The sequence below is a fragment of the Gymnoscopelus braueri genome (genome assembly GCF_963280865.1).
Source record: "Gymnoscopelus braueri genome assembly, chromosome: 19".
In the NCBI taxonomy this organism is placed as follows: domain Eukaryota; kingdom Metazoa; phylum Chordata; class Actinopteri; order Myctophiformes; family Myctophidae; genus Gymnoscopelus; species Gymnoscopelus braueri.
In genome coordinates, this window is record NC_137621.1 from 31,464,284 (window position 1) to 31,483,812 (window position 19,529).

A 19,529-nucleotide genomic window follows, 5' to 3' on the forward strand; every position below is an offset into this window, starting at 1 on the left:
GAGATCTACATCTGCAGATCTACATGCTCACAATACACTGTGCAGCATTTTAACAACAACAAATCCTCTATCAAACATTACCTTAAGGCAACAAGAATGTTCTTGGACCGGCGGAGGAGCTCTCCTTCTACACGGTAGGTAGCGAGGGGTGTAAACACCTTCGATGCTCCACGAAGGCTGCAGTGAGATACCAATAGTAGAAACAGAGAAAAGAAAACATGTTACATTAACCACTTAAACCCTCGAGACCCCCCCCCCCCTCAAAATGTTTCATATTTTCAAGATTTTTCAAAAAGTATCTGTACAGCAACTTGCTATGGGCCTGGTCTTCAAGATACACCACAACATTGGGATCCCCCCTGTATTTGTCAAAATACTTCCAAAATGTTAATGAAGTCCATGATCATCATAACACCAGAGGCAGCTCCACAAATCATGTTCAACCCAGATTTGGCTCAACTAAGGGAATTAACTCGTTCTCATGCTATTCATCAAAAATGTGGAATGCCCTACCAAAAGGAATAAAGGAGTGTAAAACCGTACTCACTTTCAAAACTGCCCTAAAGATACACCTTCAGGAGGCTGCAATTCGAAAATGGCCCCTGTCTAAGTCTTAACCTTAACCCCCCCCTCCTTCATTTTCCTCTTTTGTATATATATATATATATATATATATATATATATATATATATATATATATATATATATATATATATATATATATATATATACTTATATATTTTTTCTCTCTCTTCATACCAGTAACCTGAAAGCTGATTGTATGACATTCTGTATAGTAGTGTGTATATCTGACTGCCTCTTATATGTCATCATGATTTGTGTGCATGGGGTTCTCATCTTAAACAAAAGCTTAGTGCTTAATGAGAGTTCCAGTTTAGTAGACCTTGTATTGTGAATTTGTACTTCCATGTACTGTTATGTACTGTCATGTACTATTCTCATGTCTTACTAAATAAACTACATCAATCAATCAATCAATCAATCAATGACAGTTGCTGTCTCCCCCAGCTGAGCTCTCTCATCTCTCCCCCTCTACACCTCCCCCTACCGCTAGACAATGGAACAGTCTTAAAATGTTTAGTTTTTTTTAACACAAATCTTGTAAATGGGACTCCCTGGCACAAAATCTTTTCAGATGGTGGTCCGCAGTCAAATACATATACATTTGGGGGTCCTTCACATGAACATTTTTGAGAGCCACTGCATTAGGCACATGCTTAGGTAAATGGCAGAAAGTGACAGGGGCAGGGATGATGTGGCATTTTGTCAAACCAAAAAGCATATAATCAATTATCTTTGATGCTGCACAATTACATATACCCAAAACACACAGGTGCCTCCTTGAAACTTGACATAACAGAGAAAGAAAATATCAGCTGGAAGTAAGACAAAATACTTTGAAATGAAATGTTTTATTACGTTATTGTTGGGGAACCTACAGTAGGTCCATATGAACCTATAGTCATATATTTTCTTTTACAAAATAAGAAATAATCATTTCAGGCAACCAAATATTCATTGGGCAGTAATGCTGATAATTGAGACACACTGTAGGCTGTTAAGTCTCTAAAGCTGCAGTTTAGAATGCAAATTTGCTGCTTTGAATGATTCTTCAGATAATTTCTCCAGTTACTCTGAAATAAACTTGAAACAACACAAAAGAAATGTCAGTTACTGGATATGTTCACATCTTTACACTTTTAACATTTATTAATATGCAATGTTTCCAGCAGCTTTCTGTCTTTTTTAAGTGTAACATTCAATAGCTCTCAATATCATCATGAAGCAAAGGCAAATTGTTTAATTACTTAAATTCTGAACAAATCAACACACATTTAGCATATAATATTAAGCTCTTTACTAAATATAGAGTGCAAGGCAAGCAGCATTTTGTTATCTTTTGCAAGTACAACCTCAATCCTAAAGAAGGGAGCATTAATGCAGACAAAGCTCTATCTAACTGAAGCAGCATGAACTCCAAAGAGGCAAAGCACTTCACATTCAAATGCAGTTTTCAAGTAGCTTCATGAACACCAACGGACAGAAAAACAGCGCAAACCAAGCTAAAGAAAACCCAGAGCTCTGATCAAAGACAGGGCATCTATATTTTTTGTCCCATGTAGCCTACCTGGTCACACAGAGACATAGCCTAATGTTCTTCCATCTCTCAAAACATGGACCACTTCAGCGGTGGAGTTTTTTCAATGAAAAAGGACAGAATCATGTAGTATCAACTAACACATTCAATTAAAAGCTCACATGAATAAATGATCAGTTTCATTCCAATATTCGCCATCAACCATTTGAAAAAGTGACACTAAAAACGTACAAAATGATTGATTGCACGGATTTAAAACAGATTGTGGTACTTGACTATGAATAATGATTAATGATTCACAGTACAGTGGCCAAAAGAAGGCAAGATATCTCCACTGGACCACTTCATAGAAGTAACATAGAACATTATGACTAAGTTGCTCAACATTTCATGTTGCACTTACACAATCAGTATGGTCTCCCATTGCACATCAAACATTTGAAATAGATAATACTGTATGAAAGATTAAAAATACAAAACACATGGAAAAGCTTGCCCTTGAACTAATTTATGGAATATATGAATGACAAATACTGGCACAAATAAAGACATTAAATTAAATTAATCAAAATCAGTTTGATAGGGTATAATAAAAAGTTGTGATTCATTTATTCAGAAAAACCAACCCACTGTTCTTACAGATATTAATGGCCTAATTAACAATTAATAGTGATACAGTACCAGATGTTTTTTTCTTCTTCATGATTATGTCAAATACAGTATGACTTGCTGCCGGAAATGGACTTAAGATACGTCCATAATTCAAAATAATCATTAGCTATTAATCTAGCACAAGACTAGTCCTATTATAACCAGTCGGTCAACTAAAGAGTGAATCGATGTCATTGGCACTACAGTGGCACAAGTCCCATTCAGGAATGGCCCTTTTTAACATTTTATTGTCTTACTCTTTATTAATTAAATTTATCCAGTCAAGAATGACTGGATGAATCATGTTTTTCCTGCAATGTCCTGCTTAAGCAGTGTGTTTCATTTGTGAATTTAACAGAATAATTTAACAATACTGGCTTGCATGCCTTCAAAATTATAATCACTTAGCCTATAATGATTTGTAATGTTTTCTTTCATGAGCATTCACATACAGTAGGTTACCATTGCCTTGCAAGGATTGTTTGTAAGTCATTTGCATGTGTAAGATCTTGCAAAAATACCACCGACACCTTGTATTTGACAGCTCCAACATTTATAGGTCAAATCCATAACCATTTTATAATAAATATTTCTTTGCTTTGTAACATCACAGACAGATCACATTTTCACTTAAGCCTTTGAGTAACATTGGCTAAGGCCACAGCAAATGCCTGCACTGCTGAAAAAGGATATTGGAAATCCAGAATATATGCATTCCCGTCAATTCTCCCAAATTGCATTACCTAAAGAAATATAAAGAAAAACGCATTAGGGACACAGAATACAAAGCTTCCATAGACATTTCTTACACAATAGCATATAATTAACATGGAATCAACAATAAATTATTTCCATTTTACTATAGCATCAAGTGATTAAGACTTAAAAAGAATATCATACTTGTCTGCCATCCAGCTCAATTTGAAAATTCTTTGCTGACTCCTGGGTAACACGACCTCCAAAGTCAAGCTGGTAGACCTGTGTGGCTTCATTCCATAAGGGCTGTTTGTTGGCCATGACATAGACAAATCCCTGACTCCCCAAACTGCGGTCCTCTCTCTCGTTGGCCTTGCGGCACTTGATCTCCTCCAGCTCGTTTGCCATGCGCAGGCTGCGCTTGCTCTTCCAGCTTTTTTTACTACTCTGATTCTGGTTCATGAGTTCATCGCCACTAATGAAATGCTCTGGCTCACTTTCTGAACTGTCCTGGAACTCATTGGTGTTTCTGCTCATCTTCTTTGTCTTGTTGAGTGGCTCTCTCTGGCCCTTAGGCTTCTTCTTCTCTCTGCCTCCAAGCCTTGGGCTGGATATGAGAGTGTTGAAATCGGAGAGTGCGCGTCCCTCCTTTCTCGATTTTCCCTCTGAGACGGTGGGTATGTTGGCCTCTTCGGCTCTGCTGTCAAGCCTCTTGCGGCTCTTCTTGCTGAAACGCTCAGATTCCTGTGGGACGGGGCTTTCGTTTAGGGATGATGGCTCTGGGAAGTTATTAGCAGACTCTGCCAGGTCTTCTGTTGCACCTTTCGATGGAATAAGCTCAGTTGGAGGAGGTGGAGGGGGTAGAGGGGGTGGTGGAGGTGGTGCAGTTGGAGGTGGTGGGGACAGAATCGGCTTCTCTAACATCTGATGAGTTTTGGTGGGGAGGGGTGGGGGATGGGATCCTGGATGAGCTGGGGGGTCTTGCATGGGAGGCGGGCAAGGGTAAGGATTCCAGGGGTGCAAGTTAACAGAGTGTAGCTGAATTCCTGCACATGCACTGGCCCCTGGGTACATCGGAGGGAGAGGGCAGCAAGCCAGGTTAGCCAGGCTGGGCGGGTAGCCCGGTGGCAAGACCAGGCTGGGGTCCTGTTGGGTAAAAGGGACTGGGGCTACTCCCTCATTTGGTGGGCACTGTGATGGAGGGCTCTGTACAGTCTGTAGTGGGGATCCATTGTGGCCAACACTTGGAGGAAAAGGTGAGAGAGATATCTGGTAACCTGATGGGAAAGTGAGAGTGCTAGTGCTTGGACTTGTTGGAGGCTTGGTTGTAAGTACAAAAGGGATTCGGCTCATGTCCAAGTGCTGAGCTTGACTGAAGATGAGCGGGGGTGGTTTATGTGGTGCCGGTGGGGGGGCTAACATAGTCTGCTCTGGGGAGAGCCAGAACTCCTCTGTGGTGGACGGGTCCCACTGGTATGGGGGTGGGCGTTTCACCGTTAAGCTTACATCGCCAAGAGTCAGGTGACGCACAGACTTCTCAAGTTGACACTGCTGACCTAAAGACTCATCTTCAGTAAAGGCAGAGTTGACATACACTGTTCTGTCCCTACTGTTTTCAACGGGACTCAGGAGATTATAAGATGACTGGGAGGCCAGAGGTGAGGCACTTTTGGAGTGCACAATGATGGTGCTGTGATGGGCATCTTTCCCTGGTGGGAAGTCCTGCCTAACCACTGTACCACCAGCAATACCACTACTGCTGGTCCCACCACCACTGACACTAACACTTGTGCTGCTGCTATTGCTGCTACACTGAGTGCATGTATACAAAGCAGTAGCCACCCTCTGCTGATAAGAATGAGCCAGTGCACTATTCATCTTAGCCTTGGTGGGAAGGGTTCTTGAACTCTCCATCATCTGAGGTACTTTGAGACTTATGTCTCTGCGGTCACGTCTTAGGGTGGCATGAATCAGACTGTTATCAATTCTTTGGGGAGGAGGAAGTGTTGCTGTGACTTGATTTGCCGGATCTGGGTAAGGGGGTGGGTCTCCACTGGGTATTGAGTAACGGGGTACAGAGAGACGGCTTAGAGTTGCTGAGCTGTAGGGGAGCTGTATTTTCTTATTCTCTGATGAGGTGACTTTGAGTGTTGCTGAGCCCCCAATGCCTTGAACAGTGTAGGTGTTCTGGTTGCGAATGAGGCGCCTGCGTGGTCTACAAACCTCCTCCACATTCCCACTGCTATCAAAGGTGGTGATCCTTTCATATCCCAATGGTGTTGGGTACTGTAGAGTGATAGGGTGAAGCAAGAACTCGTCCTTTTTCAGGCAGGGATCGGGGGCCAGGACACTCGGACTGTCACAGTTCGTGATTAGGGTTTGAGGAGGACCCGAGGTGGTCGCCGCAGGTGCAGACACCACAGTGCCTGGATACGGAGGAGGCGGATTCACCTTTCTCATCTGGATCTCAATTGACCCATCTGTTTCGATGAAGGCGGGTGGTAAGGACCGGGGCAGGCTTGGCTTCAACGTGTGCCCATGCTCTCCCCTGTCCAGCCCAGGCTCTGTGGTAGGGGGAGGAGGGATCTGTGGCAGCAGGTGAATCTGTTGCAGGGAAATGGTTGGATAGCCAGATGGAGGCGGGGGCAAGGCGATCTGCATCTTCAGTTGTTGTTGCATTTGTTGATGCTGCCTCTGCATCTGCTGATGCTGCTGCTGAATTTGTTGATGTTGCTGCTGAAGCTGCTGCTGCTGCTGTCTCATCTCCAAGATCTGTTGCCGAATCTGCTGCTGTTGCTGCTGCATCTGTTGTTGCTGTTGCTGCATCTGCTCATGTTGCATTTGCATCTGTTGCTGTTGCTGCGCTAGTTGGTGCTGGTGCTGAAGTTGCTGTTGAGTTGGCACCTGCTGTTGGCTTTGTGGTATTTGTTGGTGCTGCTGCTGCTGCTGTTGTTGTTGTTGTTGTTGTTGTTGTTGTTGTTGTTGCTGTTGCTGTTGCTGTTGTTGTTGTTGTAGTAGTAATTGTTGTTGATGGTGATGTAGTTGCTGTAGCTGTTGATGTTGCTGCTGCAATTGCTGCTGCATTTGCAGTTGTTGCTGCTGCTGCTGCTGATGTGTTTGGTGATGTTGTTGTTGCTGTTGATGATGATGGTGCTGCTGCTGCTGCTGCTGTTGTTGTTGTTGATGATGATTATGATGATGATGATGTTGTTGCTGCTGTATTTGTGGATGCTGCATTTTCTGCTGCTGCTGTTGTTGTTGTTGTTGTTGTTGTGTTTGCATCTGCTGCGAATGCTTTGACTGCTGTTGGTGAGTTTGCTGTGGATGAGACCTTTGTGAATGTGGCTGGGGTGGAAGATGGTGGGGCGGAGGTGGAGGCGGTAGAGTACCAGGGAGAAGAGGACCCATCTCCAGCCCATTGAAGATCACTTGTCCTGGGTTAGGATATCTAGCTGGCACTGGGTACGGTGATGCAACTGCATCCTGGCTGTGATCAGGAACAGGTGCAGAGGCTGCTGCAGCTGCAGCCGCAGCCGCAGCCGCTGCTGCTGCAGTGGCGGTGGGATTGGTCAAAACATCAAGTTGAATATTCTGATTGGCCAATAGAGACTGGACTAGACCAATACTCTGAGTTGGGGACATGGCCTGGGCGGGGCTGTGGATAGGAGCAATAGGTATGTTGACTGTACATGGAGGGTTGTCTCCTGCCACCCCAGAGGGACCCATCACTGGAAAGAAACAGAGAGTATGTAATAGGTGACATAATAAGTAATACATGTACTGCGTAATAAGTGGCTTAAAAGAGATTCCCAGTGTTTAAAAAGTATATTGTGCATTAATTAATGTTCATCTGATCACTAATTTATTCAATTATTCATTACCTGGCAAGTCATCTTCATCCTCACTGAAGACATTGGGGTTGAAAACAGGTAAGCTCATGAAGTCGAGGGATATCTTTCTCACTTCTGGGAGGTAGATGGTCATCTGTCTTGGTTGCAGGTGAAGCAAACTGGTCTTGTAGATTACTGAAACAAAGAAATTCACCATTTATATGACACCTATTCTGACATGAAAGTGGTTGTTAACTTGAAAGACGAACTCTAGGAATATCATCTAACTTGTTAACTTTCCTTAGAACTTTGACCTCAAAAGTTTCGCAAAACTCCTCTATTATTCTCATTCTCATTCACAAATTGACAAAGATTTGTGTATTGTCTAATGAGCTTATTTTGCCATAATTACCTGCGCCAAGATTGGCAGGCAGGAAGGACGCAAGTCCAACAATTTTGAACTTTGTCCCCCAGATGTTTGATGTAACTTGAGCTAGGTAATTGTGCTGCAAAGTAAAAGCAGAAATACAAAGAAGGAATTATCATTAATGACAAAGAAACTCACTAAAGAAATGGAATTCAGTCTAAAGGCTGTATTGTAATAATCACTGGATATAACATACTATATTAATGCAGTTTGCTTTGTCTTGTGTTTTTGCAGTGGTATGGAAAGGATTTAGCTGCAATTATCATGAGCAGTTTGTTTGAATACATTTCCACCTTGCTTATTACTGGAAACATCACTCATTGTTAAGAGTATTACCACCCTTACATAAGGGTAGGGACTAGTGATGTGCGGGTCGGGTTTTTTCATGACCCGCCCCGCCCCGCCCCGCCACGGAACCCAACCCGCCCGCAAACCCATATATAAATCTATGGCTCAACCCGCCCTGCGACCCGCGGTGGGAAAAAAAAGATAATCATCATCATAATAGCTCAGATTTATATAGCGCTCTTTTAAGTACCCAAAGTCGCTTTAAATGTCTACAGTAGCACAACATTGTCATGGGCTAAATAAACAAGCATATTGTTCAAAATAGTTTTTTTTTGTTGTCGTTTTTGTGAGAGCGGCTGACCCGCTCACCCGCAGCCCGCATAATTGCCTCTGAAATCCTGACTGGACCACCCGCGCCACGGGACCCGTGGGTTACGGGTCGGCCCGCTCATCACTAGAAGGGACTGTAGGGACAGCATGAAACCACCACAGCTTGAGTGGTTACATGAATCACATTGTACTATGATACCTCTGTGATGCCATCCATTGAGAACTCTCTACGTGTCAGACTGGGGGACCGAACTGGAGGCTTCTTTGTTGGCAGCCTTGGAGATCTTGGGCCTTCCTGATGAGCCCGTGAGAGTTTGGGAGATTTTCTAGATTCCATGTTCATCCTTCAAAACAAAGGAGTTAATCATCTGTACCTTCAATGAGGCATTTTAGAATCAGAATACAACTTGCTGATGGATGATAGATACAATGTATACGTTATGGAATCAAACCAAAGTATATAGATACATTGTATACGTTATGGAATCAAACCAAAGTATAGTATGTAATTCCTAATCATTTATTTATAGTTTACTTTAACATGGTAGAAGCATCATTTGGAATCTGTTTGGGATTTGCACCATACGAAAATACAATAAGACCCAGAAAGTCTACATACTTCTGACAACATACAGTATTACACTTTCTAAATTGTTGTGATCTAGTAACATCCCACCCATTCAGCCTTGTGTATGATGGCTGTACATTGTGTGAATGAACTCTCTCAATTTTTATGACCTAGCAAGTTTAGGTAACCCACTGGTTCTCTTGAGGGGGAACCAGGGGCTCCCCAGCTATTAGCCAGATAGTTAGGAACCAAATGGACACTTATGGTTCTTTAACTCTGAGAGTGTACAAATGGAAAATGGACCCCTATGGGTCAATTTGGTTCCATTTGTACACTCTCAGAGTTAAATTAACAATGAGGTTATTATCGTGTGGATTGGGCTCCCAGAGATAAGAGGTCTGTGGCATAATGCATATAAATGCATATAAATAAATTGAAATTAAAAGGGTTGAGAATCACAGAGGTAACCTGTTTCCTCGTGATAACTTCGGTGATTTCTTCCCAACCCACTCATCACTCAGCTCAATGTCACTGGAGTCCGAGCAGTTACAGCTGTCAGTGTAGGCGATCATGGTATTCACACAAACCTCATCTAGAAAAAAGAAAAATGAAAGAAATTACATGGAAGGTGAGTTTGCATTATTAATTAATATCATTATTTGCCCCAGACAGGAATAAATGGCAAACTGTATCTGTAGTTTAAAGACAATTATCAAAAGGACATTTGAGGGTCGTGGTGGATCAGCTCTGTGTGTGTGCAAAATAAACGCAGCATCCTGGATCTGGTTCAGTTTGTGTTGAGTTGAGTGAGTCCCTTCTGTCCTTACTTTTCTTTTTCTCTCAGCCGAAGCAGAAATGCCTTACATAACCTTAACAGAAGCAGATTTTGTTTGTGTTTTGTGGGACCAGAGGCCAGTAGCAACTGCAGCAGCGAATTCATCACATAGACTATTTCTGTATTGTATACCCAGAAATGTCCCCTACCTCCTTACACAATCTATATCCCAGACCCTATTATATAAAATAACATGGATCACACACTCTGCAGGTTCCTTTCATTTTTACTCAAGGTGAATGTTGGACATGGAATGTGAATGTGGGGTGTGCTCTTGTAATAAATCCCATGTTTTGAAGCAACACAATTATGACACTATTTCAGAGGCTGAAATTATAGTTCCTACAACCACAAATAAACGTAGGGAAGCAGCATTTAGTTTTTATGCACCACATATCTGGAACAAACTCCCAGAAAACGGCAGGTCTGCTGCCACTCTTATTTCTTTTAAAACACAAACACAACTAAAGCCGCTGCCTTTGATTGAGGTATTTTTCTTTTCTTTTCTTTTCTCCTCTGCACTGTAACTTTTGTTTTATGCATCCTAATGTCATTTTATTATCTCAATATTGTGTTTCCTTTGCTTGATGTTTTGCGTAAAGCACATTGAATTGCCTTGTTGTTGAAATGTGCTAAACAAATAAAACATAGTTAGATACAAACACTTTTTTTGTTGGTTATTAATGCCTGGCAAAAGATGTGTGTGTGTGTGTGTGTGTGTGTGTGTGTGTGTGTGTGTGTGTGTGTGTGTGTGTGTGTGTGTGTGTGTGTGTGTGTGTGTGTGTGTGCGTGCGTGCGCTCGTGCCTTTGTACGTACGTGCATTAGGGGTGGGACGATATATCGATATCGCGATATATCGCGATACTTTCTCCCGCGATAACTAATCGATATACTGCCGAACAATATCGATATATAAAAAAAAAAAGTTTGTGATACAGTACGTGACTGCCGGTGGAGGAGCGGCAGCTCCCGGCGGAGCAGCGGAACTGCCGCGGAAACTGCCGGTGGAGGAGCGGCAGCAGCGGAACTGCCGGTGGAGGAGCGGCAGTCAACTTATTTTTTCCGCCGATAAAGTATAGTTTTGGACCATGACGGAGGCGCGCCGAATCAGCAGACCTTGAGGCCAAGGAGTCGCACCCGAGCGCCTCCAGGCGCGAGTGCCCGCGACGACCGGCCGATGGTCTGCTATTCGACTAAGCGCCGTCCGAGTTATGTACCGATAGGCACAGAATCGTAAATAATATTGGTGGGGACTGCGTTACACAAACGCAGCACACTCCCAAAGCTGGCGCCGCCGGCAGCTCCGCGGAGCTGCCTCGGCAGCAGCCGCTGCCGGAAAATGCACTCGCTGTCCCTCCTGTTTGGTGCTATTTTATGTGTTTATGAATTGAATACAAGGACTATCGTGATATATCGTTGGTGAAATTTCATGCAATATATCGTGATATCGCAATATATCGATATTTTCAGATATCGTGATATATCGTTGGTGAAATTTCTTGCAATATATATTGAATATCGTGATATCGCAATATATCGAATATCGTCGAATATCGTGATATATATTGTATCGTGAGGTACCCATATCGTCCCACCCCTAACGTGCATGTGTGTGTGTGTTAAGTAGTTTGATTTGACTTGACTTAAGCTGACATTAAAAGATAAATACCATACCAAATGCAGATGACAAGACGGTAAGTAGTATTAAAGTAAGAAAGTATTAACATATAATTATTAATATGCTTAGTGCTTTACAGACAGTTCACTGCTTTCAAGTCTCAACCAACCTGTTTTGCTGTCTGTTTTTGGGTCCATGATGACAAACTCGGGTCTTAGCTTGCTAATGCGCCGTCCTTTGAGGATAGGCACCAGTCCCCCCAGGTGTTCCAGGTAGAGAGTGTAGCAGGGCCCTCCTGTCTCAGGGTTCTCCTCTGCTCTCTTCATGGTGCAGTGGAGACGCTCATTCCCAGCAGTAGGGTAGCTGACAAAGTCACGGATGTTGTTTGGATCAGGAATCGGAGGCTATAACAAAGAGAGGAAAGCATGCCAGGTGGTGGTCATTTAGGACCAAAGGTTTCACAACAAAGTCATCCCATTATTGCAGTACTGGGATTGTTCAGTAAGTTGCATATGAGATTACTGCAGTCTTCAAAACTATATTACCGTGTATCTTGAATAGACTTGTACCTTGAGTACATAATGCACTGTGAATGAAATTAACAACTCTTTCTATTGACACGCTAGTCCAGAATAGCATATTCTGCTTTGAATGTTTAATGTGCACAATGACAAAACCCAGAAACAAAGGGACATAATAAAAGCAGTGATGAAAGAAATACAGAATTAAAAATTAGAAAAGTGTGCAGGTTCTATAAAAAATCTAATGGGGCACATCCCATTCCAAACCAAATCAAAGAAAGGTCATTGTAAGTTAGTGTAACATTACAGTTATGTATTGGTCAGTATACCTTGATGGTGGGTATGAAAGCAGTGGTCACGTAGGAACACAGGAGTGAGGGCATGTTCAATTTGCCCACGTCTCTCTCCTCTCGCAGTGCACTGGCGATGCCCTGCTGGCATAGCAGTTGGAGGCTGGCCACCCTATGTTCTACACGCACCACATACAATGCTGGTCCACATGCCAGAAAAAGACGTGAATCTCTGTGGCCCCAGCAGATGGTAGTGATGGGTCTCTGAAAGACAGGCATTGAAATTCACTGTGTGTTCTATTTGTGATCTGTTCTGTTCCTGAATGAGCAAAAATGTATTGCCAAAGCAAACGCCCTCCAAACCTGCTGTGTTCCATTCTCTATTATAATGTATTAATTTCAAAGAAAGCATAAAGAAAACTATCAGTGCAGTATCTGCATGAATACAGTATGTTTTAAATCCCCCAAGTATGCTGATTAAACACTAGATTTAAAAATGTGTACTATATTTAAAATATTGAATAATGACAAATGTTGGGCACATAAAAATTTTATTTGGGGTTTGGCAGTATTGTAATTGATTTTGCATGAAGAATAAGGCATTCTAATAACTTATATGTAACGTTTGAGCCATATAAGTCTGCTTCCGAGCAAACGTGAGTACGCCAAAATCCACGGACCAAAACAAATTGATTAATCAGACTCTGAGCGTGGAAAGGTGTGGACTGGATTTGCGCATAAGTACAAATTATGTGCGGACCCGAGCTTAGCGAACGAGGCAAATGTGTTTATATCTAAAAAGTTCAAGATAATATACAGTGATTGGGTCAGTTTACTCTTTATTAAATTAAATTTGGAACCACTAACCTTATTAAAAAATCAATGGGAGGGAGACTTGGGGACACAGATCTCTAATGATGTTTGGATGGAGGCCTTGGATAGAATACACTCCTCTTCAATTTGTCTAAGACATACTATCATTCAGTTTAAGGTTATGCATCGCCTCCACTGGTCCAAAGTAAAACTAGCTAAATTTGTGCCTGACATGGATCCAATATGTGATTGTTGCAGACATGATCAAGCCACCCTTGCACATGCATTCTGGTTTTGTCCAAAGTTATTCATATTCTGGCAATTAATATTTAAAACCTTCTCAGAAGTGTTAGAAGTGCCCATAGAACCTTCTGCTTCTATTGCAGTGTTTGGAGTTGTTCCACAAGAAAGAGATGATGTACAAATTAGTCGCCAAGAAAGGAATATGATAGCCTTTGCATCCCTTTTGGCTAGCTGTCTGATACTGCTTAAATGGAAAGAAAAACTCCCACCAACTTTCAAATCATGGGTTAATGATATTATGCATCACTTGACTTTGGAGAAAATTCGCTACTCCACAAGGGGGTGTGCTCTGAAATTTTACACCATCTGGCAACCTTTTACAGTATCGAGAGGCTGAATGCTGCTGACATTAATGACCCATAAATCGACCCCACTGTATTTGTATTTTGTATTATAATTTTGTATGTATTTTTTATTTCACTGTTTTTGTATGCTTTTTGTTATTGACCTGTATGTGAAAATATGAAATAAAGAAACCTTGAACAAAAAAAGATAATATACAGTTGGGTGGCTGAAGAATTAAAGGAATAAAACCCCTTGGAGGTATTAAGTCCTATTCCAGAGCACTAACCTGTGCAGGTGTCTCTAAAGTGTAGATGTGCTCCCCTTGGACATTATAAAACTTGACAAGGGCATTCCTCGTGATGGAGGCACAGGCAGAGTCAGCAGGGAGCCCGTGTCTCTCCATCCCAGCCACTGCCAGGAGATCTCCTTGGGAGCACCATTGGACCTCAACATCTGTCGAGAAGAGTGCCTTAGTGAAGGGGAGTTTCTATTGTTAAAATGTAGGGAGGGGGGGCCACACTGCTTAGAGCTGTTGGCAAACCAGCAAATGAAACATCATCTTATATAATTTTCAACTAAGCACTAGTGGCATCATTTATCAGTGCCAATCTGAGGTTATTTCAGCCTGCTTAGAACAAAAATCCCTCTCTATCCATCTTTGCCAGGAGACCATGTTTTCAACGCTGTCTATGTGTCTGTTGTGGGAAGTGTCTTAATTGCTAATACCGTGAGCGATTGGGGTGTTTCAGGGAGCACTCCCCCCTTCAGTGCTCCATAGTGAGTGTTATGACTACTCCTTTGGATCAGAAACCAAGATTCATTACAGTGTTATTATTATTAGGGCATGCAACCAGGCGGAGATTTGCACTCTACTCAGCACAACTTTCTAGTGATTTTACTGTGTCACTGAAACAGTATTTCTCATGCATTCACATCGCCAAAAGTTAAATTTATACAGTACAGTACCTTTGAGTCCTGAACGGATTACGTTGGGGGAGAGGTCATCATAGTTGTTCATTAAACTGATATCTCCTGATAAGAAGCTGACTGTCAACAAAGGCTTCACTCTCCGCACTTAAAAGAAAGCAAGGCACATAAACATCCCTTTTAACACATGCCGATCTTGTAAACATAATTCTAATGTCTAATATCTACATGTTTATAATATGCTATGACACTAGCTCTGAGAACCCTAGTTATTGTAAGGTATGCTTGATGATCAGCTTAGTCAGTAAGTAATTCTAATAATGTATTAATATTATTATTATTATTATTGCACCAAGTGACTATAGGAAAGTTATACCTACACATTCTCACTCCCAGGTCGTAATATATTGATGAGTTGGGCAAAATCTACTGTCGCGTCAGACCTTTGACAAAACAGGCTCTCCTGTCATGTCGCTCCCGGTAGTCTTGCGTCATGTAACTGACAATGGAATGTAGACATGGGTTCTCACTTCCAACTCATTGACACACCAGTAAAAAACATTTAAAACAAGGTAGGTGCACCTACAAGTTCAAGTGGACTTGAACTCCGTGAGGCAACCTGAGCGAGGCACTAGCCAAGCCAGTGTCTGCATCTGCCGATTCAACACCGTTTGAGTTGTCAATAAGCTTAGAATAGTAAATCAGGAGGTCCACATCAACATGCGCCACAGGAAGGCCTGTCCCGTCAAACATCTGACGCTTGGTCAGATGTTGCCCAACTTGTCCCACAGTACAACCTGGGTGTGGTTAAACTGTATATTATGGGGGAAAGCATTTATTGTACCTAAAGGTGGAACAGTGTCATCAGAGTCGGTGTCACTCTCTGTACTATCCTCCACCAGGAAACTAGGGCAGTTCCATGACATATTCAGGATGCCGTCAGACTCATGGAGCAGAACATGGGCTAACATCCGTCCATGGCAATCCATCACTATGACCTGACCATCCGCTGTACCAAACAACACCTGAAGGGAGCATTGTGCAGCATAACCTTATATTGTATATTCAAAACGGTTACTTTTCAGTAAATGGAAAAAATGATCTGTTACAATGGATCCAATGTAGTACACACATTCTTATTAATACTTTTCATTGGTTAAATATTTATAAAACCCATAGGCACATTTTTCCAAAAATCGTATTCCCCCCCCAACATTTTTCAAAAATAGCAGATCGTGGGGGGGCAATAGGTTTTAAGAGTCTTGCACATGGACACCTCAACACATAGCGGCTGCTGGATATCGAACCTGGGACCTTCTGCTTCCCAAGCGGCCTCTCTATCCATTCAGCCATGACTGTCCACCAAATACCTCTTTGGTATACTAGCACTCAGTGTTGTCTATTAAACAGTGTTGCATTGCTGAATTGGAACGTGGTTGCACTCTATTTTAATGACGTGACGCGCACGTCGCTTAACACCTACACTACAGGTCACACAATGGACAATTGATATGCAGCTCCCGACTCACACCAGGTGAATTAACATAGGAATGAGCCTTCATTCCTATGTTAATTCACCTGGTGTGAGTCGGGAGCCTTTGTAAACTTTGTTGAGGTGTGAATTTTAAAGTTGTTTTAAATCTATGCATGTGCCTGCGCGTGCTCCTGGTCAAATAGGTTCCTGCATGAGCAATGCAACCCTACTATTAAACATCCTTCCCAACAAATATATCCACCAGCTACATCACAATTGTGATCATTACATAATTGCAAATAATGAAAATATTCATCGATGATTGAAAGTCCTACAGTTGTGTTGACTTTTATTCAGTTTGAAGGTTCTGTGGGCCTACCTGCTGGTCATCAGGCGTCCAGATCCCACAGGTGATTTGACTCTCCAGGTTAATTTCTGAGGACCAGTGTCTCTGGCCACTGACTGACCCGACTAACACAAAGCCATCCCTATAGGCAATGAGAGCCTGGGTGCCATCATGGGACCAAGTGAAGTCACTCACCTAGTGGACAAAAATGTTCACCTTTGAATTAATTCTCTGAATGTACAGCAAACATTTTCACGTCACCCCCAAATTGATGCATAGTTGGCCGTGGACCCCCATTTGAAAGGATTTTGTGTCAGGTCCAAATACGCAAATGTTTCAAAAATAACCGAAGCTCACAACGCATCACTTTGCGACGTGTTGTGAGCTTTTAGATTGGCTATTTTTGAGTAGCCAAAATATTAAATAGGGCTTAAAGGGACTACACCATGACTTTTAACTTTTTCTTCTTTTGTGTGTGTTTTTGGTCTCCCCTACCTCTCTTCTATCCCCAAAAATACCCCAGTTTGAACACTCAGGCTCTCACAGCGGTTTTCTGTAAATTGGTCTCAAAACAGGCCAAACTGATTTGCACCCTGACGTGACGTCACGTCAGGGTACAATACCTCCCATTTTTCTTTCCAAAAAAGAAATAAAAAGATTTTATTTTTTAAATTTGTTTTTCTTATTTCTTTATTTTACTTTTTCCACACAGAACCAGGAGATAACATGCATACAAACTGGCTCAATAGCGCCCCGTGCCAAACAGGACAATGTGGTATTGCAGGTGAAAGTGCTTTATAAGCCAGAGAGAAGTTAGGAATGAGTATATCTGAGGCTTGATTTAGGCTCAAACCTTTTGAAAAACGTTTGAGGGACATAAACAATATGATATAAAATATTATTATCATTTTTTAAATTCATGGTGTAGATCCTTTAAGTGTTGTTTTTGTTTCATCAACTGGATTCCCCAAATTAAGAACCTTTTAAGTCTGTTTTATGTTATCCTTTGACTGCTGTACTCTCAAACAATGAGTAACATTACACTCTAGATGACTTAGTAGTAGTGTTTACCACAGTGAGAAAGTTACTATACTCAGACTATTGTTCTAAGCGGACATTCTGAAGCGATTGCTGCCACCCTATATAACATAAATACATGGCATTCAGTCGAATAGTCTTGTTCTCTTGTCAGTATTGAGGCTCTACGTACAGTAGATAAGGCATACCTGAGCACCTCGATCGTTTACCAACTCCACAGACCATCTTCCCTCATATTGAATCCAAACAAAAATCCCTCCTTCCATGTCACATGTAGCAAGCTTCTGGAAGGGTTCATTCCAGCGCACCAAAACAACCTGCCAATGTCCAAAAAGGGGTTATTGCATTTCACAAACACAAGGGGCTCTCGTATGTACAGAATATTATAAAGGGGAAAGAATATATCAGCTACAATTAGAACTGCTATACATTTACTCATAAAACATAAATAGTAACATCATAACATCATCAGCAGTGAATATTATTTCTTATGCTCATTTGGTTATGTGTTATGTTATTGAACAACTATATAATTAATAGACAAATCTACCTTTCTGAATCTAATGTGTTAATATTCCCTATTTTTGTATCGTGAAGTCATGAATACAATGAAAACCATTGTGCACAATGCACATTGCATGAGTGTGACTGTGTGACTTATAGGTTTGATTTGTGGGATAGAATGCTTTTCAACAACTGAATAGAAAGCCTTTCTACAAAACTGCATATGACAACTTTCATACTTAAGATACTGCTGGTATGGCAGGCTCACAGCTATACCAGTAAGTCTGATAACCTGTATTAGCCAATGTCAATATGCCATCCTCTTTTTTGGTCATTATGCACTGTGCTGTTATTAAAGGCAAAACAGAAATGGCTTCAAAATTAATAAGAATAAAATAAATAAAAGCCACACCTCACTGTTGTGTCCTCGTAGGTTAAAGTTGATCCTCTGGGGGGTATTCCTGTCTCTCCTGCAGTGACTCGATGTAAAAGTCACCCCAACGACTCCTCTTCCGTTCCCCGTGGCGAGCCAGCCCTCCTCGTAATAGCGCCTCCGGCACACTGGCTTGTCCTTCTCGCTCTTGGGAACCCGGCCTTTCCAAGACAGGCATAGGATGTTGGAGTCACTGCAGAGGATTGGACCGTGTTCCACAGCAGCCAACATCCCTACTGAGTGACCAGGCTGTAATGGGTTACAAAGAGGAAGAGGTGAGTTAAAAGGGAAACAGGTGTTTGTTCAAATGCTGTCATCATCACACTGCTGGCTTTGTTTATGTAGTCATTTAATCACTTGAACCATAGCATCTCCATGGGGGGGAGACGTTCAGCGAAAATAGCAGTTGCGACAGCTTGTAGATCGGCTATTTTCAGCAAATCTACAAGCCCACAATGGGTTGTGAGCTTGTAGATCAGCTATTCCCAAAACATATGGAAACACTTTGAAAATCTTTGAATAATTTGGAAAATTACACATATATCTCATGGCACAAATTATATTTTTTTTATTTTAGGGTCTGCTGCCTAATACATATCACTTTGGGGTGCATGACGTGAAAATGTTTGAGAACCACTGTGCTAACATGAGAGCAGTTAAACATACTGTACCTCATAGTTCCTGGACATGTTTGGTCAGAATGTATCCTCTGAAGGTGTCCATATTTCTATTCAGATGATGCACTGAAGTGGTATGACTGATCTCTTCCTTCGTGGTGCATTGAAATTAAATCTATGTGGAGGTAAAGGAAATCATACAGCCAAAGTGTGTCCAGCTCCCAATTTAGTGGATCAATGAACACTGTGCTTCAAAGTTTGTCATCATGATGTGAGGCTTCGTTAATACCAAGCCCATCCCATATCTTCCAGTGGTGTGTGGTTCTGGGTAACTGTAGTAGCCTATAGCCTATACAATTCTGTTAAAAAGGAAGAGAAAGACCCTTATTCAACAAGTAATGCTATAGATGGCTCCCTCTTAATATAGCCGCGTTGTCATTCAGTGCATCAACCTTGAAAATTCAGTTTTCCACAGTCTCTTTATGCAACAGCAACACTGCATTGAAGATCAGCACACTCAGTCTCCATGGGTACAGAATAGATAGACCGGTTTTTCCCTTCTTCTTATCTTACGTCAAACACCAGACATTATAGCCTACCAACTAGAGAGGGATG

General features: G+C 41.8%; 1 protein-coding gene across 1 annotated transcript; it reads right to left on the minus strand.

The window, feature by feature from the left end:
• Positions 1-2,053: 2,053 nt before the first annotated feature.
• Positions 2,054-18,528, minus strand: tulp4b (TUB like protein 4b; the record flags this gene model as incomplete). The annotated part of the gene is made up of 14 exons (XM_080414269.1): positions 2,054-3,513; positions 3,671-7,194; positions 7,348-7,491; positions 7,709-7,802; positions 8,541-8,685; positions 9,369-9,501; positions 11,533-11,767; positions 12,214-12,438; positions 13,862-14,028; positions 14,542-14,642; positions 15,292-15,527; positions 16,356-16,517; positions 17,549-17,677; positions 18,277-18,528. The coding sequence occupies 14 exons, from the start codon at positions 18,526-18,528 to the stop codon at positions 3,397-3,399; spliced, it is 5,664 nt and encodes a 1,887-aa protein (XP_080270395.1). The 3' UTR covers positions 2,054-3,396.
• Positions 18,529-19,529: the final 1,001 nt, after the last annotated feature.